At 33.6% G+C, this 26,386-nt stretch overlaps 4 protein-coding genes across 16 annotated transcripts in view; 2 read left to right on the plus strand and 2 right to left on the minus strand.

Annotated features, from left to right (window-relative positions):
* The window catches only part of LOC128189089 (cyclic nucleotide-gated cation channel beta-3-like), a 38,665-nt gene extending 30,980 nt beyond the window's left edge, over positions 1-7,685 (plus strand). For 4 of the 8 annotated variants that reach the window (XM_052860540.1, XM_052860542.1, XM_052860541.1 and 1 more), the window contains 2 exons: positions 427-610; positions 5,555-7,685. In XM_052860540.1, the coding sequence (XP_052716500.1) occupies positions 427-610; positions 5,555-6,513 (1,143 nt within the window). In that variant the 3' untranslated portion in view covers positions 6,514-7,685. The remainder of the gene's footprint in view (positions 1-426; positions 611-5,554) is intronic. The other 4 variants (XM_052860544.1, XM_052860545.1, XM_052860546.1 and 1 more) reach the window with 2 other exon arrangements.
* Positions 7,686-8,459: 774 nt separating this feature from the next.
* Positions 8,460-13,460, minus strand: LOC128190160 (probable RNA polymerase II nuclear localization protein SLC7A6OS). Of its 2 annotated transcripts, none has more exons than XM_052862078.1 (5): positions 13,271-13,458; positions 11,731-12,240; positions 11,138-11,463; positions 10,425-10,495; positions 8,460-9,482 (listed from the first exon to the last, which is right to left on the minus strand). In XM_052862078.1, the coding sequence occupies exons 1-5, from the start codon at positions 13,439-13,441 to the stop codon at positions 9,373-9,375; spliced, it is 1,188 nt and encodes a 395-aa protein (XP_052718038.1). In that variant the 5' UTR covers positions 13,442-13,458; the 3' UTR covers positions 8,460-9,372. The 2 variants fall into 2 exon arrangements, with proteins under 2 accessions (XP_052718038.1, XP_052718039.1); XM_052862079.1 differs by having other exon boundaries at positions 8,461-9,482; positions 10,425-10,499; positions 11,142-11,463; positions 13,271-13,460.
* On the plus strand, positions 13,456-20,420 carry LOC128190159 (mitochondrial inner membrane protein OXA1L-like). Its single transcript, XM_052862076.1, has 9 exons — positions 13,456-13,634; positions 13,766-13,891; positions 14,689-14,938; positions 15,613-15,756; positions 16,137-16,222; positions 17,503-17,667; positions 18,820-18,915; positions 19,615-19,795; positions 20,098-20,420. Exons 1-9 carry the CDS (start codon positions 13,554-13,556, stop codon positions 20,256-20,258), a joined length of 1,290 nt encoding a protein of 429 aa, XP_052718036.1. The 5' UTR covers positions 13,456-13,553; the 3' UTR covers positions 20,259-20,420.
* Positions 20,421-22,004: 1,584 nt separating this feature from the next.
* LOC128190161 (uncharacterized) lies at positions 22,005-26,386 on the minus strand. 5 transcript variants are annotated; one of them, XM_052862080.1, is made up of 3 exons: positions 26,246-26,386; positions 24,728-24,822; positions 22,005-23,813 (listed from the first exon to the last, which is right to left on the minus strand). In XM_052862080.1, the coding sequence occupies exon 3, from the start codon at positions 23,804-23,806 to the stop codon at positions 22,835-22,837; it is 972 nt and encodes a 323-aa protein (XP_052718040.1). In that variant the 5' UTR covers positions 23,807-23,813; positions 24,728-24,822; positions 26,246-26,386; the 3' UTR covers positions 22,005-22,834. The 5 variants fall into 5 exon arrangements, with proteins under 5 accessions (XP_052718040.1, XP_052718043.1, XP_052718041.1 ...); XM_052862083.1 differs by having other exon boundaries at positions 26,242-26,342; XM_052862081.1 differs by having other exon boundaries at positions 26,177-26,281.

The following is a 26,386-nucleotide window of genomic DNA, read 5'->3' on the forward strand; positions in this document are numbered from 1 at the left end:
TCTTTTTAATTATAAGTTATACAGTTTATTAGTTATTAACCTCTAGATATCTCCTATTCTCGTTATAAAATAATATGCATTTCATTAAAGAAATACATAAACAGTTTAAATTTAATATATCAAACATGCAAATTTCAAATACTCCAAAGGATTTAATTGAAATTTCATCCTCTTACACTTGCATCGGTATCTCAAATCCTTGGATATCTCAGAGGGTATTCTTGGTCAAAGAGTTTGAAATGTTGTCAATGTGCAAGAAAAGCAAACTGATTAACATGTTTCCAATATAGAAGTATGTAGACTGTATTATACACAAGTTCTAAGCTTTTCAGTGATATAAAGCAAGTGGAGAGTTTTACCAACCCCCTGAAAACACTTCAACACATAGTGTAGTCAATAGGATCTAACTTACGTGTATGATTTCAGACCACGGGGAGAGGGCTACCCACAGACCAGGAAGTGGAGGACTTTTATAATGAGATGCTGACTGTGGAGGTACCTGTGCCTACCCCTGGACCCAGGCGCGAAAACTCGCTGAAGAAAGGCATTGGTAAACTGAAGAAAGAGGACACCACAACAACAGAGCAGAGCGAGGAGTCGGCAGACTCAGGTATAAAGTACAGAAGACATTTTACATTCATTGTTAGATGAAAAGAACTGTACAAATTTGAGTTTAATTAAGGAAAAAAACCAGTATAGAACATCAGCATCAAAACAAAATTCAAAATCCTCTGGATCCCTTTCCTCATAGCCTACTTTTAAAAAGTTACCACTGACAGCAAGTGGTTACATGTACATGCAAGATATGTGGTTTGCATTACTTAATTGTTTGTTTTTAGCTCACCGAGACGAAGTCAGGAGGAGCTTATGCTATACCCTCGGCGTCGGCGTCGGTGTCGGCGTCGCCGGCGGCATCGGCGTCCGGACCTGGTTAAAGTTTTTGTTGCATGTCCTGTATCTAAGCTATAACTTGTCCTACTTCACCAAACTTGCATGGATGATGCATCTGGACCTACTTATGGACTTGAAAGACTTGGATGCTGAATCTGAGTCCTAAATTTCAGATGCTGGAGGAGGTTAAGGTTGTTGGACCAAGTTAAAGTTTTTGTTGCAGGTGCCCTTTGATAGCAATATCTAAGTTACTGCAGGTCCGTACTTCACCAAACTTGCATGGATGGTGTGTCTTATGATACTGATGCATCCGACAGGCTTGAGTGCTGAATCTGAGCTATAGGTTTCGGATGCTGGAGGAGGTTAAGGTTTTTGGAGCAGGTTGAAGTTTTTGTTGCAGGTGCCCTTTGATAGCAATATCTAAGTTACTGCTGGTCCGTACTTCACCAAACTTGCATTGATGGTGTGTCTTATGTCTTATGATACTGATGCACCAGGCAGGCTTGGATGCTGAATCTGAGCTATAGGTTACAGATGCTGAAGGAGGTTAAGGTTTTTAGAGCTGATTAAAGTTTTTGTTGCAGGTGCCCTCTGATGATTATATCTTAGTTGCTACTTGTCCTAACTTCACCAGACTTCCATGGATGGTGCGTCTTATGATACTGATGCACCAGACAGGCTTGAATGCTGAATCTGAGCCATAGGTTTCGGATGCTGGAGGAGGTTAAGGTTTTTAGAGCTGGTTAAAGTTTTTGAAACAGGTGCCCTCTGATGATTATATCTTAGTTATTACTTGTCCTAGCTACACCAGACTTCCATGGATGGTGCGTCTTATGATACTGATGCACCTGACGGGCTTGAATGCTGAGTCTGAGCCATAGGTTTCAGATGCTGTATGAGGTTTAGTTTTTTTGGAACAGGTCACATGTTTTATAGATGATAGCTTGCATAGTTGATTTAACTATTTTTTTGGAACAGGTTACATGTTTAATAGATAATAGTACTACATGTATTTCAAACTTGCATAGTTGATTAAACTGTAATATGAATGAATCACAGAGGAAGCTTCAGATGCAGAGCTTGATCTCCATTATCAAGGATGCTAAAAAATATATCTTAGTTATTACAGGTCCTAACGTCACCAAACTTGAATGGATGGTGTGTCTTATGATACAGATGCACCTGACAGGCATGGATGTTGAATCTGACCCATAGGTTGCAGATGCTGGAGCAGGTTAAGGTTTTAATTTCTAGTGCCCTCTGATGATGATATCTTAGTTATTACTGATCTGAACTTCACCACACTTGCATGGAGATGCATCTTATGTATACTGATGCACCTGACAGGCTTGAATGCTGAATCTGAGCCATAGGTTTCGGATGCTGTATGAGGTTTAGTTTTTTTGGAACAGGTCACATCTTTTATAGATGATAGCTTGCATAGTTGATTTAACTATATTATAAATGAAACGCAGAGGTTGCTTCAGATGCAGAGCCTGATCTCCATTATCAAGGATGCTAAAGAAATCTCTTACCTCACTCAAACCTGCTCAATAGATAGATGTGTTTGTTGATAAATGATATACAGTAAAACACGCTTATAACGAAGTCCCAGGGAGGGCCAATTTAACTTCGTTATAAGCGTGATTCGTTATATCCGTCAAGTTAACAACATGAAATAGAGACTTGGGGAATTAAATTCACTTGGCTGTAAGCGTCAATTCATTATAAGCGTGTTCGCTATAACCGTGTTTTACTGTAACATGATTCCTATGATATAGTATTGTATGGTATAAAACAATATTGTTTAATATGATACAATATAATATCATATGTAATATTATAAAAAGTTTTGTTATATTCAGTAGTATATTCTCACTATATAACTCTATATAGACGAATAGTCAATAATTGTAATATCAGCTCGTCCGAAAAATATTGACCGGTCAATATTTTTTAGATATTGACCGGCTAGGAATAATATCTAGAGAACATTCCCTCTATTTCAAATAATCGCCTCTGATTTGTTGATTCGTAAACGGTGACGTAAATAATTCTTCGCGACTCCAAAACAAGGTGACGTCATAATAGACAGTCAGTCAAGGCAAGTAAACAACGAACGCGCAATGCAACGGTTTGCTATCATAACGGATATAAGGATTTGCGAATTACTGTGAAGTAAAATCAGGTAGAACACCTGTCTGATAATTCGTACGGTCGGCGGAATATCACAAGTGACCGTTTGATGCTGAGGATATTTTGGAAATGAACTTTGCACAAAATTGAATTCGTGAATTCTTTGTTGAGCTGAGAAAATTACGGCGATCTGTTTTCAATTAATTTCTTAAATTTTGGTTTGTTTCTTCATATAACAAAACAAATGTTGACTGTGTTTTCGGGCAACATTGATTATATTAGCCCCCTTGGGACGAAAATATTGCCCTCCGCTTCGCGTCGGGCAATATTTCGTCCCTCGGGGGCTAATATAATCAATGTTGCCCTCAACCCCAGTCAATATTTGTATAATATAATACGATATGATATTGTATCAAATTTTTTGATATTTTATGTTATGATATTTTAACATGATATCGTTATGTATAGTATTGTATATTATGTTACAATATTGTATAATATTATATTGTATTATTAATTTATTATTTTATCACATGATACTATTACATAAGATATTGCAAAATATAATATTGTATCCTATGATACAATATTGTATATTCTTTAATATTGTATCATACGATATTGTATAATATGATATTAGTTTCTGTAATATAGAATTATATCACATGAAATTGTATAATATGATAATGTAATATTATATAATATCGTATCATACGATATTGTATAATATGATATTGGTTTATAATATGATATATTATCATATCACATGAAATGTATTGTATGATATTGTAAAATATTTTATTGTATCATATGATACAATATGTGTAATATAATGTTATATTATTTTCATGCATTATAACGAATTTTATCATTGGTTCTTTTGATATCACGTGTCGAAGTATAAAAATGCGGATTGACCTGTACTTTCTAAAAATAAGCTTTAAAAACTCGGATTGACCTGTACTTTCTAAATATAGATAAGGGAAATTTTGCTCTAATGTTAAAATGAATTTGATTGGCTGGCGTGATTCACCCCAACCAATCAAAATTCTCTCCGCGTAAACAAACAACAAAGATGGAAGTTGCAGACGTTAAAGTGAAAGGTCGTTTTGCGACAATTAATGACGTGGAAATGAAAGTTATAATGGAAAATGTTTATGCCAGGAACACTATCACAGGGTAACTGCAACAGCCGTTAAGCTTTTTCGAGAATATCTCGAGTCGAAAGGCGAGAGCGGAGACTTCGTAAATTTCGAGTGTGAAACGCTAGCTAAATTTTACATGGAAGCTAGAACGAAGGATGGAGATATGTAAAAAAAAAAGACTTCGAAAATAATATAACGAATGTAGCCCTTTCGCTCGGTCGATCCATAGATATATCGACTTCACAGAAAAGCATATCGACCTCGCACTTCGTGCTCGGTCGATATGCTTTTCTGTGAAGTCGATATATCTATGGATCGACCTCATGAAAGGGCTATATTTGTATAGTATTATTTAAATTTTACTTTATCACATAATATTGTATCATTTGATATGATACAATGTTGTATCAAATTATATTGTATCATATGATACAATATCATATTATGTTTCTAAAATGATACAGTATCATACAATATCATATATTATTATACAATATAATATCATTTGTTTCAATGTTATGATGTATTATGTAATATGATATTGTATTGTTATACTTTCATGTTAAATACTGAAATCTGATTGGTTAAGACGAAGTTAATAATATTTACTATTACCCTCAGCGTTAGCAACGCACTTGGCAACGGGTAACATTAAAAAATGTTACATGCGCGAAAATTATGCGCGTACGGTTCGCTGTAGAATTCACGTTATTCCTATATAAAAGCAGTAAAATTTTCTTAAAAATTTTAAAAAAGACATTCAGTATAACAAAATAAATAGTGCCTGTTTGGGAGGATAACAGTTGAAATTGACACCCCTCGAAAACCATTGTCAACCTCCGCTTCGCGTCGGTTGACAATGGTTTTCTCGGGGTGTCAATTTCAACTGTTACCCTCCCAAACAGGCACTATTTATATAATATTATATAATATTGTTTTATATATTATGATATTGTATTATGTAATCAAATAAAATAACGTATAACACAATACAATGTCATATCATACGTTACAATATCATATCATATCATTGTTTATTATGGTATTTTATTGTATTATATGATATATGTTGTAAATATGATAGGATGCAATATTCAATTTTATATTAATGTATTGATTAACATATGAACATATGATTATCATACAATTTTTTAACAGTAATATGATAAATGTGGTCTCATAAAGGTGAAGTCTCATAAGGGTGATGTCTCATCTCGGTGAGCTTTGTAATCTGTGATTACCTATGTTTATAAATGTGACCGATGGAAGCTTACTTTGACTTTCATTCTCAACTGTGTTTATGAATATATTTTCATGCTTTTTGGGCTTACCATTGAGATGTAAAGTAAATGTATGATAATGACACATTTGTATATTTGCAGGAGTTCAGCTGGTGAAAGCAACCAGTCCAACAACTAGTATAACCAAAACCATGAGCAACAAGGAGAGTAAGGAGTCGGTGATAACCTCGGAAATAACCACCGAGCTGGCCGACATCTTGGAAGAGACGAGAAGCTGGGTGGAGCAGCAGACCCTTCATACTCAGATGATCAGTGACGGGGGGTACTTGGCCGAGTTCTTTGAGGACAATCTAACCAATGATCCCAAGAAAGATCCCACTCCTGATCCCAAGGATCATGGTTGTCTTGACAAAATTGAACTTCATGGAGATTTGAAGGTGGAGGAAAAAGAAATTCAGGTGGACAGTATTGATAACTTGTTGAGTAAAATTGAAGAAGACCAGGGTGCAGAGGGGAAAAATGTTAAAGAGGCTGGGGACTCAAATGGTGATGAGGGTCCCACTGCAACTTTAAAGGAAGAAAATGAAATAGTTGATGTGGAGGGAAAAAAAAGAAAGACTGTCAGTGAGATGAATGAAGAAGAAAGGCTGGAAGATGTGAAAGTTAAAGACATTAAAGAGACAAAACAGAACCACACTTCTAATTTAGAGGAAAGTGAAGTCAACAACACTATATCTACAGGAGAAAGCAAAACTGATGCCAAGCCAAATAATATAATAAACATAGAAATCAAAAACAGGGCTTATTCTGTTAACAGTAACAGCTCATTGGCTGAATCTGAAATAATGGACACAGAGTCAAAGACAGTTATAAAACAGGAACCAAAACAGTCAGTGTCAAAACTTTCTCCATCTGATGTTCCCAGAATTCCCTCCAAAAACAGAATTGTCTGTACAGTTGAGGTCCACCAGCAAAGAAGCATAACCCCCACCCCTCCCGGGGAGGGGCAGGAAAGGGGAGCAGTGGAGTTACAAAAACAGGGGTCAAACTCCCCCTCCTCCACCCCAAGGGAACTTCAGTATTTTGAGTCCAGTGTCTAACTTTTCATGTCCTCACATGATTTAAATATTAACATAAAGGTAGACCAGTTTCATTCTATCCTCTTGACAAACCTGTACATGTAATTGTACATACATGTGTATATTTTGTGTTATTTTATCATTTTATGACCATCAACAAAACCAACATGTACAAAGCTTGTTATATGATTTTGTCTTTAATTCACGTATAAAACCTTGTAAATCTAGTAACTCTGTATATGGGGACTGTGTATGCCATCTGTGTGAAAAAAATAGTTCAAAATTTATTTTCAATGAATGGCTAGAAATATAAATTTGTCAGAGCATTCTAAACTGGCTTAGAATACAATCCATGTATATTATATGGTTTCTATTGTTAGTACAATGATGTACCGGTATACAGACTTTTGCCAAGTTTTCTTTCCTTTCATTTCTTCTATTTAAAAAACCAAAAAGCAGTAAATAGTCTATGAACAAAACCAAATGTAACCAGTATACTGTTTGATCTATGACATACATGTACGTGTTTTTAACATGCACATAAAGCAACAGACCACATAACACCAAGATAAATTATGATGCATACAGTCCAACTTCATTATCTTGAACTAGATGGGACGGTCTAAAAACTTAGAGATATCCGAGTATTCAAGATATCGAAGGTAAAATCCTTTAAAAATATGTGGTTAGGACTCAGAAATCACTTTGACATATCTATTGTATTTGAGATATCAGTGTTCAAGATTTCAAAGTTCATCTGTTAGTATCTATATTAATTAATTAGACATTTGTTAAAAACAAGATTTATTGTTTATTCAAATACCTTTAATTATGTTGATAAATATGCCTTAATTATCTTATTGTTTATTTCAATGCCTGTAATAAATGATGTTGATATTGTTTAATTATATGCCTTATATTTTATACTTTGAAGTTTACTCTTAGTGGATTACTTAGGGATCCACGTAGTTTAAGTAATACTAGTACTTGTTACCATTATATAAAACCAATGGAAAGCAAGGACAGACAACAGACTTTCGGCTCTTCTATTTACCATTTAAAAGTACTTTTACTCACTTGATATGAACAATTGCAATGTAAAAAAGATTAAAAAAAAGATGTTTAAAAAACAGAATGAAAATCTTCTCTTTGGTAATTCATTTAAAATATATGAATGTAATAAATGCAGAAACACTAGGGTAATATATTTTTTCTACTTTGCCACCTAAAATAATTGATTTTTTAAAGAATGTTTCTTTAAATACATAAATTTTTTGAAAAATATTGTAGTTTATTTTCTTAATACAGATACATGTACATCTTTATCTTAAATATAAGTCATTTCTGCATATGTTATAATGTATGTACATGTTCAGGATATGTTCTGTTGCGAAATGAATGAAATTCTCTAGAAGATGGATATATACATCTTGTTTATCTATATCTTTAAAAAGGTGCAGAGCCTTATTTGTATTTGAACCAGTGCAATAATATTGTACTTTTCATGCAGAAGAAATGAAATCATAAGGAACTAATTGATTTGTAATCAAATGTGCTGATATCAAAGAATAACTTGAGGCATGGACTGCATTACCAGGAAATCTCATTCTTGGATTTCAATTAATGTACTGTATCAGATTAAAATTACATTCTTTCATTTGTAAATTAATATTTAAAAGATATATGTAGACATCATTCAGATGGTAACCATCTCAAATGGCCCCTTCCAATAAAGGACAGAATGAAAAGCATTTTTAGGACTTTGCTTCAACTTTAATCTCTGGCTCTGACTTAAAAATGAAGATCAAGCTTCTTACACAAACATTCTTGATTCAAGGTCACTGCATGCCCCTTACCTACAGACAGTCTCTGCAATTGATAGTCTGTGTACAACTGGGCTAAAGAAATAGAATATCTGGCAAGGATTTTTTTTTAAACAAAGGTGACCGTCAATTTAACAATACATATATACATAAGCAAAAAACTTGGTTCAAGGTCTCTGCACGCTTTTGAACCAACGACACTCTTTCAAGAAGTATGAGCCAAGAAGGAAAGAGAAAATGTGGACATAGATTTTTCACAAATTCCAAGTTCCACCCTGATTCATCAAAACCTCAGCAAATGCATCAAAAGTTGTTAAAATTTCCTTCAGAGCAAAGTGTTATCTATACTGTTGCTACATGCAGACAAACAAGTCAAGCTGGGTGCTTTTTATCTCTTTATTTTGCAATCATATGAAAGTATGTATAAAATAAATAACAGAAAAACCCTTTAAAGGTTTACACATGTCATAAATTTCAGAGCCACCCAACCACAGGATTTTATTTTTTATAGGGTATTCAAAAGGTCAAACATCATCTTTACCATAAAAACAGGGTTATTTTTATCATAATTAAATGTATATATAAAGTATCTGTTAAAAACAACTAGTAATTTGAAACCCGCTTCAAAAATAATTGCCCATATATTTTTTAATCTGTTTAATTATTTGAATTGCAAGGTGTGATATTATTTAACAATATAAACATCAAAAAAAGATTTTCTGCATCAGTTGTTGACATTGTTTGCATTTCAGCTCAACTGAAGACAAATATACAAATTTTATGACTTGAATTAATAAACATTAAATCCAAAATATGCACATCTATTATTGTGGAAACAAAACTGCTTACAAATATTTTGACACATTGATTTTGAAAATAAATGAATTTCAAAACATATCTTTGTAATCACAGAAATAAAATGATAATAAAAAATCTTATATGTAAATACAGTATCTAAAACAAATTGTTTTTTTAACACATGAACCTAATTTCTACTTTAAAAAAGTCAATTTTAAAAATCTCTGTAACAAATAAAGGGAAGTAAATCCAAAATATGTTATGAATTATTAATCTTTAACTCTTTGGTTACCCGTCGTTTAAATCTTTCATATGTGCTTTGATTTTCTTCATCTGTATCTTCACTGGAAGAATCATAACCTTTATCCTCTGAAAAAAAAGTATTGTGTATTGTATACATCATGCATATCTCTCTCTCTCTCCCCCTCTCTCTCTCTCTCTCTCTCTCTCTCTCTCTCTCTCTCTCTCTCTCTCTCTCTCTCTCTCTCTCTCTCTCTCTCTCTCTCTCAATATTGAATAACTAAAACCTGTTCACAGAGTTTATATAAATAAGGTAACCCATCAACTGTACAAAAAACAGGTCATTTGCATTTGACATGTTTAGAATTTTAAAATTTTTTTTATTGCTTTTTAGTAAACCAGCAAAACCCATTTTCCAAAAATTTTGTCTCAAAGGTCCCTTTTCCCTTGATTTATCTCATACATATATATACTAGTATGCTTTGACCATACCGATATAGCCTAGGAATGGCACAAAGTTACAGTAGTAGCAGTGCAAGTAGTAGTTCATTAAAATTTCCATTTTCAGGAAAATACAAATTAGGTTACTTGTACATTATCAGAAGTATGGCTGATATTATCCCTCTAAAAATGCATCATCTCTGCAAGTTTGGTCAAAGCAAAACACAAAGTCACTGATGGTAGTTATGTTTGCATACCTATTGCACTCTTTCTTAATAATCCTTATAACCACCAAGTGCATTCATTCCTCTTTTAAAGCAAATGCTATAGCAAAGCAATTGCAATTTTTATACAAAGTATTAACAATATTGCATAAAATTATGATATAAATTATTATTTATTAATAATAAAATTATAATGTACACATTAAATCATTACTAAAAATGTGAATAAATGGGCAAGAGCAACAATTTTACTCTTATTATATACCGGTAATATTTATATCCATGCTTACAGTTTATGAAAATGAATAGAGCAATTTTTTGAATAATAAAATATCCAGAAAGTTTTATTGTTTACTTTAAGCTTCTACATATCTAGAAGTGACTCTAATTGTACGTCTAAACTTACCAATATTGCACCCAGAAGTCATCCACTCGGCCAAACCCCTGTCATCATAATCAAAGGCCTGATAGTCATCACTGCCTACAAAATATATATATACTAAGGTATGCATGTGGTGGAGTCTATAAAAAAGGCATGTAGGGAATTCTTTCTGAAATCTATAAAGTTTTTGAAGCTAACTGAATTCCATAATTAGAAACTCCTCCCTATAATGCTGGAGAAATTTGAACCATTACTGTAATATATACGATCATTAATGCTTGATCCCCACCTTCATTTTATATCAATTCTTATATTTCAGAGGTTTTGCTAAATTCTACTTTAAAAAACTTTCAATGATACTTAGTAAATTTTAAATGTAAACAAATTGTGGCATAATTTCATTGCAGCAGTTATTATTTTACGTTCTAAATAAATGTACATTGCTTACATGTAGTTTGTAAAATGAGCTGATTCCTTTAAAAACCAGAGTTAGCTCCCTTTAAACACAGCACTTTAGATGGCCTCAATACTGTAAAATTCATTTACCAGGAAAGAAATTAACTCTTTTCCCCCTGATGCCACCATAGGACGCACAAAATAAACTACCAACAAACATGCAAGTTTTTATTCACCTTTCCGAAATTGTCCCCATCCCCCCTCAAAAAAAAAACAACCTAAAATGAGTTGACCCCTTTAACGTCATCTATGAAACATTATTACTTTAATTAAATGAAAACTTACCAGTTCCATACACATAATCTAAATCTTCATTCTCAAAGAACCTTGGATCCTCATCAGGGTAATCATTCCTCCAATTCCCCTCCTCATTTTCATCATCTTCATCCTCATACACTTCATCATCCTCTTCCTCATTGTTTGCAAACTCAAAATTGTCTGCACTTAGAGAATGAATTGATAAGGAGCTCTCTAGAATTTGGAGGTTAAAATCTCTACTATTGGTGTAATACAGATCATACACATAGTCTTCTTGCCTGTCTGGCTGCACTTGCTCATGCACCATTTGCTCAGAATTGCAGGTGACAAAGCTAGCATTCTGAGCTTCCTGCAACCAATACAAAATCTACATGTAATATTTATATACTGGTACATGACTATTATAATATTAAAATTTCAACTCTGTTGAAAATACAAAATCATTTCAAGAATTGAAAATTTAATTTCAACACTACAGATTGGCAATACTTGTATTGATATACTGATCTAAATATTTAAATTTTATAAGTATAAGAATATTTTCAAAAGACTTCAATCAAGTTGGTTATGACTGCTAAAAACTGTAGATATCATTTTACAACATCTTTATATTTACCTGCAATAATGACTGAAATGTTGGCAATGATGACTCTGTATCTTCTACATCGTACAGATGATATACTTTTTCAGCTGCCTGGGCACCATTTGTTAGACTAGCTACTGGAAGAGTTTTATCTAGAGTGTCTTCATCATTTGGTTTCTTTTTCTTTTTACAGGTGCAAATAATTGTTTCTCTCTGTTTTTCACTGACTTCATCTTTTACTCTGTTTTCAAGAGCTCCTGATTTATTTTCGATATTCTGTAAACACTGTTCACACACTTCTGCAGGAGACTGCACTGTTGAAGGTCTCTCTGTTTGACTAACCTCTCCATTTTCCTTATCAAGCTCTGCAAGATCTAAAGCTCGAAGGGTCGAAGTGATTTTAAGCCTACTGTTCTTTGAGGACTCCTTTTGATGCTGTCTCTTTCTGTGTAATACACTAGTCACAGATTGATGGCTTTTGTATTCCTTCTGTAGTTTTTCTTTTCGAATCGCATCTCTGATGTGCTTTGATATCACTTCTCCCTAAGCAAATCAAACAAAACTTTTTATGATGACTCAATGACAAAAAGTATACCTATATTTAAAAAAAAATATATATAAGATACCCTTCTGAAAGACATAAACAAGTGTGACGGTCAGACCAGTTTGAATACCGGCACTGGATCAGTTGGTAGAGCACGTGACTAGAGAATTCAGGGGGCCCGGGTTTGAATTACAGTCTGCCCCGTCATTATTTCTCGATTGAATTACACAAGTAAAAAATGTCAGCCCACATTTTATGATTTTCAAAATATTCATCAGCTGATCATAATTATTTAATGTTCATTTAACAGGTTGGGACCAATCTCCCAAATGGGATATAATAGCCTGTTTGGGATATAATAGCCCAAATGGGATATAAATTGAAAAAGAATAGATGAAATAGAAATACAACAACTTTTGGTAAACAACTTTTTCTGTAGCTGTACTATTACAGAGATTGATCCCTCAGTATATCCAAAACTTCTTGGGGATCAATCTTACAAACTATAGACATATAAAAAAACTTCTTAACCAAAAGTTGTTGCATTTGATTCACATTAATGCGGATTTATATAAAGAAAAAAATTAAAAAAAAAATTAAATTATTTTTTGCACTTTTAATTTATATCCTATTTGGGCTATTATATCCCAAACGGGCTATTATATCCCATTTGGGAGATTGGTCCCAACCTGTTTAATTATTCAAAATTCAGTAATACATGTACCGGTAGTTACAATTCACAATGAGTACAGAAAGTAAATTGTTCGAGAATCCCTCGTGGAAAAGAGGTGCAGAGAGGTGCAGAGGAGAATCATGCTTTATAATTTCTAACAGGCAAAGGTGTGCTGTGAATCTGTGACACAGTACCATGAGTGCATGTATATAATATTCTGTCATGGTACTGTAATCTCAGCGAGATTCGTCGAGACTGAAAAATTTTTGACGGACGTCTCTTCATTTTTCAGTCTCGACGAATCTCGCTGAGATTAATGGTACTGTTCTCAGTGTTGATTCTGTTATACAGATTACCTTTGATGTGACAGTCCCAGCAAACTTAAGATAACTCTGACAAACATTGTCATCTTTAGCTACACTCCCAGCTTCATCTGTTTTGGCCTTTTTACATGACATAAGAATATTTTGGACGGCTTCTGCGTTTCTTTTTCGTTTTACCCTCACTATTGTCGCCATTTTGAGCATCGGAATACCTCTCACATTCGGAACACTCCTTTCGTTGTCATATTCGTGTGAACATAATTTTATAACATGTGTTTTACAACTACTTTTAGTTTTATGTTTAAAATATAACAAAATGGCAGTAAATCGCTCTATTCATTGTGTGTTTCGGTATGCATCAAGCCCTTACATTTTAGGGAGTGCACCGTTTACAAAAGTAAGTGAACATTTTTATTTAATCATAGCTTTCGAATTTTCTCTGTTAGATTTCAATGTCAGTTAACTTTTCTATGAATGATACGTGTCTCATTAATGTTTTATTCGAATTGTGCTTTCTTTCTATTACAGGCGACATTCAAAAGATACTACAGTGTTCAAAAATGTTCAAACAAAGCCAGATTTGACATCTTAAGAAATCATCAGATAACAAGTTCAGCTTCCACGCTGTTGCTATCAAGAACAAAAAGCACATCGGTAAAAGAAAATATGTAATTGATTAAAATGATTAGTGAACATTTATATGGGGTATAATTAGTTGAGGAGATACAGTTCCTGCATCTTTCAAAAAGGCCAATGACATGTGACATGATGTGAATAATTCATTGAAAAAAAATGACATGGCAATTACTTAACTCAAATATGTACCTAGAAACAATACTATATTATAATTGTAGATATTTGTAAAACACATGCATGTATGATTTTTGCATACATTAGATCCTTTTTGAGGACATATGATGCAATTTTTCAAAGAACATTAACTTTGTAACTACTTTGTATTTACATTTTTCTTAAATTATTTATGTTGAGCATGAAAAAAACAACCCACACGTTTATCTAAATCTCAGTCTAAAATGAGTCACTTTTAATTTAAGCAGGTGTAAATAATAGCTGGTCAGCAAGTTTATAAATGGCATTCTTTAACATGTATATCTTTTGCATGATAGCAATTAATTTATCTTCTTGAAGAGTGGTTGAGCAAAACATGCATCTTCATTTTGAAAATTCTCATATTTCAATTGTTTGAATTATATATAGTTATAAAACAATAATTTTGCTTTTTAGAGACATGAATACAAGCAGTTTATGTACCTGGTAATCTATCCTGTACATATCTACATCATGTGTACGTGAAGGCTAGCTGGGACACTCCTCAAAAGAGCATGATGAATTATTAATATAAGAACAATTTTTAAGACATAAAACAGATTATCATAAAAGGTATAAATGAATATTAAAGGACTTGCAATTGTATGTTCCTTTGTTTTTAGACAGGAGTGGATGAAATTCTAAGCAAAGCTGCATCAGAAATATCCAAAGATGGCAGTATCATCAAAGATGTGCATTTGAAGGACATGATGCCAGAGCTGACTGATGTCACTGCTCATCTCAATGCCCTCGGAGAGGAGTCACTGAAAAGTCTCGGTCTAGCAAAGATGACCCCTATTGGCATTATACAGCAGATATTGGAGATGATACATGTGAATCTTGATGTTCCATGGATCGGAGCCATTGCCATATGTAAGATATGACTTAGAAAATTTCCTTGTGTGATAGACACCTGAGCAAGATTATATAAAAAGGTAGTCTTTTACTGAAGAGAAGTAAATGCCATCTTTATAAAAAAGAAATTGCGTGATGAAACCACATACATGTATACCTGTAAAAATTTAGTTTACAATTTTTTTACAAACAACATTCAAAGCTCTTAAGTAACTCTTAGACTCATTAAATAATCATAATGATACAGTCGACTTCGGTATCACAAACACCTATATCTTGAATGCAATGGATATGTCGAAGTGATTTGTAAATTCCAACCACTTATACTTTAAGTTTTACCCTTGATATCGTAAAAACTTGGATATCTCTTGGCCTCCCACAACTAGAATTCTGTTGGCCAATGGAGAATTTTCACTTCCCAACTAGACCAATATTTATTATTTATCCTCAGATATAGATACATATATAACATGGCCCAATGAAAGGAAAGGTGCTCTTCACAATGCATTAGCCCGTGTCAAATATTTACTGGTTCTAGACTGTTGGGCCATCATTAGTTTTAAGTCTTACTGTCTTAGTCTCTTACAATGTGTAGGCTACATTGTTAGAGAACATAAAAATAATTTTTGTAAACTGCTTCAAAGAGAAGGTAAATTTATCAGTATCTTGTTTTTTTTTTTCCTTTTTTTTAGATACAGTTATTATTAGACTTTTATTAACTCCTATGTATGTGAAGTCCCGGCAAGCTTCAGTTAAAACTTCAAATCACCATGAGGTAACGAGTGCATTATATGAGAAAATCAGAAGAGCTACACTAAAGGGAGACGACTTAACAGGTGAGAATGTCTTTTGTAAAGTGTGGCTGAATGTATACAATATACAGAGTTTATTACATCATTAACTATGTACAAGACTGTTAACCATTCTGGGGGTAGAGAATGTACCATATGAAACATATACCGGTAAATTGTAATCCATTTTTTGTTGTTGTATGGAGTTTATATAAACCTAATTTATTGTACAAAGGCGACATTGCCCCATTGATACTTAACGAAGTATGATTTTGTTGAAAATTGAAGTTTCTTTTCTTTTCAACTAAAATAATTCTTGAAACCAGGTCCCATCAAATTGGAGCTTCGCATCTACCAGTAGTTCTTTCTTTTATAATTTTCAAAATGACTGTAAATGACAAACTATTACTTTGACTTTTGTACAGCTAGAGAATACAAGGCAGAATTGAAGGAGTACCAAGCAAGGCATGGAATACAGACATATAAACAATTCCTCCCATTATTGGTTCAGGTACTAGAATAAATATACATGTAGGCAGTTCAGTCAGTTTTCTCCCCAATTTGAATTAGTGGCCTGTTTTTTCTTTTATATGATACATGTAGTATGTTTATACATGTATTACAAAATCCTGAATTTTAATTTGGTAATTTGAATTCATAGCTTGAAGTATTTATCCTATGTTTGTCAAATACCTTTCCTCTGTAATTTTATCACCAGCTCGTGACATCATGCTCAAAGGTTTGAAACTTGCAGGAAATTTTGTCTCAAAAATTTATTATTATAGTTATAAAGTTAAACTTCGGTATCTCAAACTTGGCAGAACTGGGTAAAAACTTCGAGATATCCAAAGGTTTGAGATATCAAAATTGATAAAAGTTGGTCTAACTTCGAGATATCCAAAGGTTTGAGATATCATAATTAATAAAAGTTGGTCTAATATTATGTTTCTATAGACATGCATATACACACGTTTTATAGTCATTTCTATTATCGTAATTGATAGTGTTTAATACAACTCTTAAAGATTTAATATTTTTAATTTCATATCTAGAATGAATATAAAACATTAAATATTCTTCAATTATCTTGTAAAGCAATGCTTTTTAAAGGAAGGCTTGCGTTCGTCTTTTTTTGTCAGCAATTCTGATAAATGAATACCGGTATACAATACACTATGTAATGATAAACCAATAATGATAAAAAGAACAAAGACGGAAAATGAAACTCACCATTTCAATTTATTTGACTCTACACTTGACATCTGATACGGCTTTGAATTTTTTTCAATGGTATGAACATTAAGTCTTTTTACTCCATTGCGGTATAATCTAACTATCCCCAGGGGTTGAGACGGGGTCCTTTGTGAAATTACTTATCAGACATGATGTGTACAGAGGAGAGAGTTTCTAGTACAGAATTATATACCCCAAAATGTATTAAACTAGTTTATTTCTTGATTATTTTTTTCACTTTGATTTGTTAACTGCATTTATATCTCAATTTTACCCATTATCCATGACTTTTTATTTTTTAAAAGTTAGAAATCCATTGGTTAAAGACCAATTCTCGCTAAAAACCATTTCTTGTTAATGCATTGTTACTACAGTATGCCACTGTATCAACACTTAGTAACTGGTATCAAGCACTGGTAAGAGAGTAATGTACTACATGTAATGGCATGTATTATTGGTTATAGACCAGTATCAATGTATATCTTACTTAGATCTGTATCGGTTTATTTCCGTTTTGATAATACACTGCACCATAACGGTCTTTCTTTTTTCCGCCAGTCCGCTGTGTTTATCCCAACGTTCATGGGTCTGCGAGGAATGGCGGAACTCCCGGTGGAGAGCATGAAGACGGGCGGCATCCTGTGGTTCCAGGACCTGACCCAGGCCGACCCGTATTACGGCCTGGCCGCACTGACCAGTCTTACCTTGGCGACCATTGTGAGGGTAAGTGACCCACGCTTCTTATCTCTACAATAGAATTATTGTTTGTTTGGAGTTGCCTCCCGCCTCATTGAAATACCCCCTGCTGATAAAATTCTATTAGCAAAAAATAAAAATAAAAACTTTTTTAATGTGAAGAATTTTTTTTTTTTACCGTACTAATTTTTAATTAGTTAAACTTCAAGTTTGAAAACTATAAAAAAAAAATCCCTCTATCCATCATGGGCTTAGAAACCTCCAGATGGCAATTCCAAACAAAGATTTTTTTAAGGTTGGCCTAGTGGGCTTTAGCAGCATGGACATGTCCTGATATGGCATTTCAGGTCAAATTACTTTGTTTCACATTTTACATGTTTTAGAGTGGCTCTGTGGCTATTTTAAGGACGAGTTAGTAATGAAGGGCCCTTCAGTGTGACTGAGTACCGGTACATGTGCATGTATTTTAAACAAAGAGGAATTTAGTTTTAAAATGTTTTAAGGTCAGACGAGACGTTCCTCGAGAATCTTTTTTGTATCTCCTCGTAATAAAGAGTTCCAGTAAAAAATATTAATTTTATAATTACTTTAAAAACGATCAAAATTTACTTGTCTTGGTTATATGTCTAGATGGCCGAGTGGTTAGAACCATGGCCGCTCACTGCCAGAAGCGTTTAGGTTCTAGAGGTTGTGAGGTCAAAGCCCCGCCCCGGCGGAGATATAGTTCTAATACAGTGAATTTCGCTGTGCTGTAGATGTATTTATTTTTATATCAGCAATTCAAGTGTATTTTCAAGAAGATTATATAGGAAATTGCATACTCTAGTATTTTGCAGAAATGCCTGGTAAGGTACCCTAATTTTTTGCAAGAAAGCTTGTCAAAGTAGTAGTAAACCATTAACAAATTCCTGGAAAAAGTTATTTAAAATTGAGGAGCGCGTGTTGTCTGACCTTAATCAAATTTACATTTGATTTATTTTTTTGTTTAATCTTGAAAATAGTTTTTCATAGTAAATGTACATATATCTTTTGAATTGTATTCAAAATTTGCAACACTAAAGTGCAGATACAAAAAATTATATGATTTGATTTAAAGTTACCACCCTTGCATTATCTGGAGTTGTGTTTTTAAATACATTATTATTATATTTCTTGTTTATTATGGTTTTGTTTCCTTAGGTTGGAGCTGAGAATCCCAATACTACAGCAATAGCCAGGAAGACGGGAATGGTCCTATCTGGAATTTCGTTTTTATTTGTTATGAACTTCCCTGCGGTGAGGATTTATTTTCAAAAAACAAATGTGTATGTAAATGAACCTAATGTTTGACATCAGGGACAATTTTCAGTCTTTATTGGTAGTGTGTTTTTTTGATGATGGAATAAACCCCTGCGAATGTTATTGTCATTTAAATTTAGACCATGTGGTTTTATTTGACCCTTTCAGTTTTGCAGTAAAAATTCTGCCTCGTGTTTATAGTCTATTTCCTTGAATCTAGGTGTTTGTGTTCAAATATAAAATCTACCAGGTAAATTTTATTGATTTTAAACTTTATCATGAATAATTGGTGGATAAAATGAGTTCTAGAAATAAATGTGACAGTAGAGAATATAAGTTTTCTCTGCTGTTGCAACAATTAACATGCTTAGTAGGAACTGAACAAATCTTGGGGAAGTCTTGTGAACTTTCTTTCATTCGAGCACCTCTGGATTTATTATATACTTATAAGCATCGATAAAGAAAACATTCTGACACACATTTGCAGGGGTGGAATAGTGCTTTTAAGATAATCAATTCATCTTTGGCAATTTTGAATCAAATTAATGAATTTTATAATCTTAGCGAAGATCAAAAGATATACAATTGATCATGTTTATAATAAATATCCCTGTACATGATTTGAATTTGTATTTTTTTTTCTAAATATGGAAGGTCAACTTAACAGTGATGAATGTGATGACTGTTTTTTTTTAGGCTCTTGGATGCTACTGGGTGACCACTAACTTCATTTCCCTGTTTCAAGCCTTTTTGTTTACATTGAAACCTGTCAAGAAATTTTTCAATATTCCGGAAATTGTCCAAGTTGCTCCACAAAACAACAAAGGGAACAAAAGTTTAAGAGAAATCTACCAAGATTTGAAAGAAGATTCTGCTCGTAAGTGACCTATTTACATCCGGACATTTAAAAAATTATCTTAAGGAGAACAGTGGAATTTTATTTCATCTGAACAAGAAACTTTAAATTATTTTCTTACGATAAAATAATATAGTATGAAGGATGTGATGATGTCCGTAATTCCTAGGATATCCAGGACAATTTTTATGAAAAACTGAAATCATATTGCAGCAAAAGTGCCAATCCACTGCAAACAAGAATTAATCTATCAAAGAAGAGATTATAAAAGAAAGAAACTCGAACCACTCACTCGTTGTTATACCATTATCTATTTATTATAGGTAAATCTAAAATGTCAAATGAGGAGGCCCTAAGAGACTTTGAGCGTATTCATGCCATTGAGATGGAAAAGGCAGGAAAAGGACCGATACCCGTCACATACAAAAACAATCCGAAACTGAAGAAGAAAAAACAGCTAGACCGACAAAGTGTTAAACTGTGAAATCATCTTTAATACATGTACATTTGGTAATCTGTGAATCCAGAAACCCACTGACAGTTGTTTTACATGTGATTTCACATGAAGATTTACATTGTATCTGATTCAATGTATTTTATGGCTTTTGTGAATGAGGTTTGAGTGCTAGTAAAGATGTCAAGAGTATTTGAGACTTTTTTTTTTTCAATACAGTTTTCCTTCTTTGCTATTGGTGGTATTGATGTTGAAAGTTTGACTTGCATGGACTTGAGGTGTGTAATCCTTGAGTGTTTGATGTTATTCAGTGGAGCCACTTATATACATAACTCGAGTGTCCATTTTTAGAAGCATTCAGAATTTTTATAACCATTTTATTTGTTGCATTCCTGTGACATAATTTTGTTTAAAACCCTCTAAGAAAGAGTTTTATTGTTTTGTTTTTCATTTATGGTGATGCATTGAGTGCACATGCCCAAAAGTTCCTTTTATATTTTTGCATTAAAGGTCAGGTGACACATTCCTCAATTTTATATAAATTTTTCTAGGAATTTGTTATTGCTTTAGTACTACTTTGACAAGCTTTCTTGGGAAAAAAAAATTAGGATACCTTACCAGGAATTTCTGCAAAATACTAGAGTATACAATTTCCTATATAATCTTCTTGAAAATACACTTGAATTGTTGATATAAAAAACCATAAATATTCAGCACAGGGAAATTCACTTTATTGGAGATCCATCTTGGCCGTGGGGCCGAGAATTGAACTCACAGCCTCTGGACCCTACGTCCCTAGCAGTGAGTGGCCACCGCACAAACCACTCGGTCGTTTAGGGATATACTTATATATAAATAAAATTGTAATAATTGAAAAAGTGATTATAAATAATAATTATTTTATTGGAACTCTTTATTACGAGGAGATACCAAAAAGATACTTGAGGAACTGTCGTCTGACCTTAAAAAGCTAAATTGGGGCTTATAAATTATAACTATGAATACGGGTTTCAGGTTTTAATTCCATTCATCTGATATCACTATATACTTATGAAGATCAGTGTTAAAATGTTTTTAATTAATTTTCACAATTAATTTTGCTTCTATCATGGCTCTCTGTCAGTTTTCCGGTTGCTATAAAAAAAAAATTGCAGAAATTTCATTCAAATTTATGGTGAGGAAACGGATATAATGCAAAGCTATGTTTATCGTTCAGAGAAATGAACAGCTTTAGACTTATTAAAGAGAATGTTTAAAGTTCAGATCTAGAAACCATGGACTGCAGTTTATTTTTTGCATGAAATAATTTTGTAAGTCTTACAACCAAAATGTACTCGTACATGTATATGTACTTTTAGAGTTGGAAATTCACCCCAACATTGATAGAATAAGGACAGTGTGCATAAAATACAAACTGAAAAGCAATAAAAATATTGTGGATTTTTGTGGACATATTCATCAACTACAGCTGTTGGTTTGATCTTATTGCAGCTGTTAATGATACACCTTGCATCCATACATATAGACCAACACCACAAAATAGTCTTATTTTGCTTTATACCATCAGGGACGTATATATACCAAGTATACATTGTATATATCCCTGATACCATGCATGCATGAAGCTTGATTTGCATTGGATGGTTTGTGCCTATACACACGCTCTCTCTCTCTCTCTCTCTCTCTCTCTCTCTCTCTCTCTCTCTCTCTCTCTGTGCAAAAAAGCCTGGTGCTCATTTAAACACTTTTTAAATTTGAATAACAAAACAATGAAGGTTTTTTGATATCCTCAAATTTTTATTCACAGCGGAACACATCTACAGGTGTCACAAACAATATTTAACCTCTCTTGAACAGAAATTGTAGAAATACAATTTTTAATATATAAAAACATTTTGATTTATAAAATATGAATTTTATTTTTAATTACAATTGCACTGGCCTCTACAAATAATTTTTTTATTAATTAAGACTGACGCATAACAGAAACATACATGTAATTTTGAGTGAGAATAACAATTGAATGTGGAGAAAGATATGTACATGCATAATAATAAAACACAGCATCTATATCAAAATACATGTATTATAAACTTTGAGAAACACAACATGATAAACTAATTCAGATCTAAACAACTGAGATTTGATATCCAACTTCACGTAAACTATGTTACTGTAAATAGTGATCACAGGATATAAGTACATGCATATAAATATGAACAAAACGAATGCAAGAAAAAAAGTTTCCAGTTCTAAGTTCTTGCTAAATTGCATTTAATTAACACATTCTAACGCTACTATTTGCCTCTGTTGTCGGCAATTATTGTCAGATTATAGATTCAAGAACCTTTTTGAATTTGATTTTCAGTCCCCCCCCCCCTTGTTTCTTTCATAATTGACCATCGCATAAGAACACATTAGAAGACTTTTACCTGCCAGCGAGTACATTTTTGATTATCAAATAGTTCTGAAAAGTAACACTACTTACATATTGAGATCCATTTTGATTATCAAATAGTTCTGAAAGTAAAACTATTTAAACATTGAGATCCATCTCTTTCGAGCACCTTATGCATACGGAACATTTGAAAAACTGAACATGTCTGTCAAACAGTTTGAATTTTATTGTTTATGTAGGAATTTTTTGAACCGAACAAATGCAGGCCCTGGTTGTTTGGTAGCGCTGAAAAGCAAGTATTGTCGTATGGAGGCGGGGGGCTCTCCTTACCCCCAATATCCGAATAACTGGGAGGGACGGCGGGCCTCGAACTGTCTTCAAACATCAACATGAAGTCGGCTGCTGTTTTTTCAGTTGTCATGTGATCAGTATTGTTGCTAACGATAGGCGGGGCGCTAGGATACGACGCGTTCACAAAAGACAGATTCTTTTTGCAATCTTCGCAACATGTTTTGGAAAAGTTCTTGAAAAAAATGGCAATTCCTTGCATCCCCCTGTCGCGGGGTCCGTACTTCTGTGTCACGGAATGCACGACAGGGGAGGAAAGCACGAGCTTATTGTCCTTCATGATACCCTGTATATTTGTCACTGCCAGCTGCCCTTTGGTTTCGTTGAAGCAGAAATGCGCAAACTGGTGTAAACTCTGCGGACAGACGTCGCTCGAATGCCCGTCGGGGTCGACGAAGGAAGTGAACTGTTCCGGAACTCGCTCTTCAAGAAGAACGCAATCATCGTCCGCAATCACACGACTGTAATTCTTGTGCAGAAACCGGAAAACGCGGTTGTAAAACGGCGCAACTTTATCCATTACCGCAACACAAGGCAATAGGACAATAACTTTTACGCAATTTTGCGTTGCGTTGAACAATTCGGCTAGCCGACGAACTTCTCTGATTCCTTCCACGTGTCTCACTAAATCCTCCTCGGTTACGGCGGGATCGCTGAATTTGACCACACAGTCAGTTTGTGTGAAGTAATTGTCCCCGCTGTACATGTAACCTCGGAAAGCAGCCTTCCGCTCACCGACCGCTTCCGGATAGAACTCGAAGTTGGCCCACCATTTGCGTCCGTCTGCGCTGTCCGTGAGGGACGCCAAGGTCTGGTTTTCGAGTTTATTCATTGATGACCTGAAAATACATTTAAATATTATTTTTAAATACATGTATCCTTATAAACAGTGAAAAAAGATAAAAATTATAATGAATAGCATTTTAGCAATAATGGACAACCTGAATCATTGTAATACACTTTTAATTCAAATCTCTGTTAACGATACTACATGTATAATTTCAAAGTTTTTTTTTAGATGTACATGTTTTCAAGATTATTCAGTCGTTAAAAAATCCAGAATTTTAGAAACAGGAAAAATGATTACCATCTCACAATTGAAGCTATTTTAGAAAATCATATTAAGATGGTTTCCTAGGAATGAGTTTCATACAGTTATGGTGAATGTATCAACCATAAGACTAGAATAGTGCCCGTTTCCGTAGTATTTCCTACAGCTGTACACATGTACCTCCAAATACAGAGATAACAAAAAAAAACCTCTACAAATTCTGACTCATTAAAACTAATTATCTACACCATCATACTCTCTCAAAGAAATAAAAAAAATTAAACGATGTTGTTAATATTACATCAATAAGACATACTACATCAAACTCTATTAATTCTAAATTACGATTTTCACTATGATTTTTTCAAAATAACAGATTTTTGATTTCGTGAGAGCATTACGGTGAAAGAAAATTTTGAGCGCACCAACAAAACACAAAGACTGCAGGATGAGACATTCCACAGATAGCGCGTACAGAATACACACTCATCTGGATAGTGCAGGCATTTTTCCCCTCTGCGTTAAAAAAAGGTAGCCCGAACATAAAAAAAAATGTTTAATACGAAACAAATAGAATCAAAGCAAATCGATCACTTGTTTTTTGGTTGTTTTTTTTTTGATCGCGTGATTTGTTCAGTTTTCATTAGAATTTGACAAAACTTAACTTAGAAGATTTAGAAAGATGCAGAAGAACCTACTTACCGAACGCTAGCTGGTAATCACTGAATCTTGTTGTATAGGTGTGCGGGCGTGCGCACGTGAGCTGTAGGTTTAGCACTCTTGTTAGGAAATCTGTTCTGAAACATAAACAGTTCTGTATACATATACTTTATCTACATTGTAATCACGTGGTTTTTAAAATCCCGGGAAAACTTCATTCGAACGATTACTGAGTACACATTAAAAGGTTTAAAAACCCGATGACGGTGTGTTTATTTTTAAAGTATTCCTCGAATTCTTAAGTTATATGAGATTCGATAGATCTGGTTACCTTTTGACAGGTAAAAAAAAGGGGGAGATGGGAAGCGTCTTGTCTGCGATGGATTTCGGTCAGAATATTGATAAGCGTTTCAATCAGTGAAGCAGAGTATTTTGATCATGTACAGAAGACCTCTATTAACACTCGAGGATAATAACCTAGCTGATAAAGATGTTTGACACATCAACTCCCAGTGTGTCTGTTTATTTATGGTCGGCACTGTGTGATGACGTAATAAGATGCTACTAATACTCACAGCGGGTCCAGAGAGCTTGACCCTTTGACCTGGCCAGGCCGTATTCTTATTGATAATCGATGATGTAATTATCAGGTTCCCATTGATAACAATACACGCTACAGTAAAGCCATACGGTCAAATACACCAAAAACACACGGGGGATTACGGAAAAATCAATCGATAGATACTGTGATCGCCATTTTGTTTCCTCTGACTATCGATTCCCCATTTTCAATTTAGTGATATATACACTGTAGTAGAGTTTTAGAAAGAATAAACAAAAACTTACTATCGATCGCTATTTACATGTAAGTACCCTTAATAGAATTTCACTTTCATGTGTACACCATCTTGGGTGGAAGAAAAACTTAGATATCACTCCGGCCAAGAATATGCGTATATTTACGCTCTTAATATAATACTTCACTGATGAAATGTTTGTTAACTCTCATTGATTTGAACACAGCAACAGATTGAGTCATCTACACTAAAAAAATATTAAACTTCCTGACTGTATAATTTTTCCTGCTGTACATGTAAGAAGGAATGATTATCTTAAGGCGGAACTTAACTGAACCCCAAATAATTTCCTGAACAATTTTATTAACTTGTGAAATATCCTATTGCTGCATGTGATAAATTTGACTCATGTATGTGTATCAATCAACAATCGAGCATTTATGTTTAATTTGCCAGTCTATAAATAATTTTGATAAGAAATTACATCAATCATGTAACTATACTCATTTTCAATGAAAAAGATAATTGATAGATTATGAAAGTCGTCAGTTTTAAGTTAAACTAGAAAACTGTTCATACATTTTTAACCCAATATTCAGCATTATCATGAAGGAGACAGGGTCATTTTATTGCAATGACGACATTACTTAAATCCGTGTTCTCAAATAAATCTATGTAATATAAAATTTCTTACCAGAAACTGAAAACGTGGAACAAAAAAGAATACAAACAATTCCCGTCCACACACAGTTTATATACCTACTTTCCGCTGAAGCCGATCTCCCAGTCTCTTAGATAAACAGGAATTCCTCTCCGCGCATGCAGCCGATCGATGATTGGTGGAGAATCAGGTGTAGTAAACTCCAGCTGGGCGGATCATCGATTGGAAGATGGGCCCAGATAT

Source organism: Crassostrea angulata, chromosome 6 (assembly GCF_025612915.1).
Source record: "Crassostrea angulata isolate pt1a10 chromosome 6, ASM2561291v2, whole genome shotgun sequence".
Classification (NCBI taxonomy): domain Eukaryota; kingdom Metazoa; phylum Mollusca; class Bivalvia; order Ostreida; family Ostreidae; genus Magallana; species Magallana angulata.

Excerpts from the sequence above, each read along its gene's own strand:
- LOC128190159 (XM_052862076.1), top strand. The coding sequence starts at position 13,554 with ATGGCAGTAAATCGCTCTATTCATTGTGTGTTTCGGTATGCATCAAGC. Across the intron at positions 17,668-18,819 it reads CCTTGGCGACCATTGTGAGG|GTTGGAGCTGAGAATCCCAA; the intron begins GTAAGTGACCCA and ends TTGTTTCCTTAG. Across the intron at positions 18,916-19,614 it reads TTGTTATGAACTTCCCTGCG|GCTCTTGGATGCTACTGGGT; the intron begins GTGAGGATTTAT and ends GTTTTTTTTTAG.
- LOC128190160 (XM_052862078.1), bottom strand. The coding sequence starts at position 13,441 with ATGCTCAAAATGGCGACAATAGTGAGGGTAAAACGAAAAAGAAACGCA. Across the intron at positions 11,464-11,730 it reads CATTTCAGTCATTATTGCAG|GAAGCTCAGAATGCTAGCTT; the intron begins GTAAATATAAAG and ends TATTGGTTGCAG. Across the intron at positions 9,483-10,424 it reads GACTTCTGGGTGCAATATTG|AGGATAAAGGTTATGATTCT; the intron begins GTAAGTTTAGAC and ends CTTTTTTTTCAG.
- LOC128190161 (XM_052862080.1), bottom strand. The coding sequence starts at position 23,806 with ATGAATAAACTCGAAAACCAGACCTTGGCGTCCCTCACGGACAGCGCA.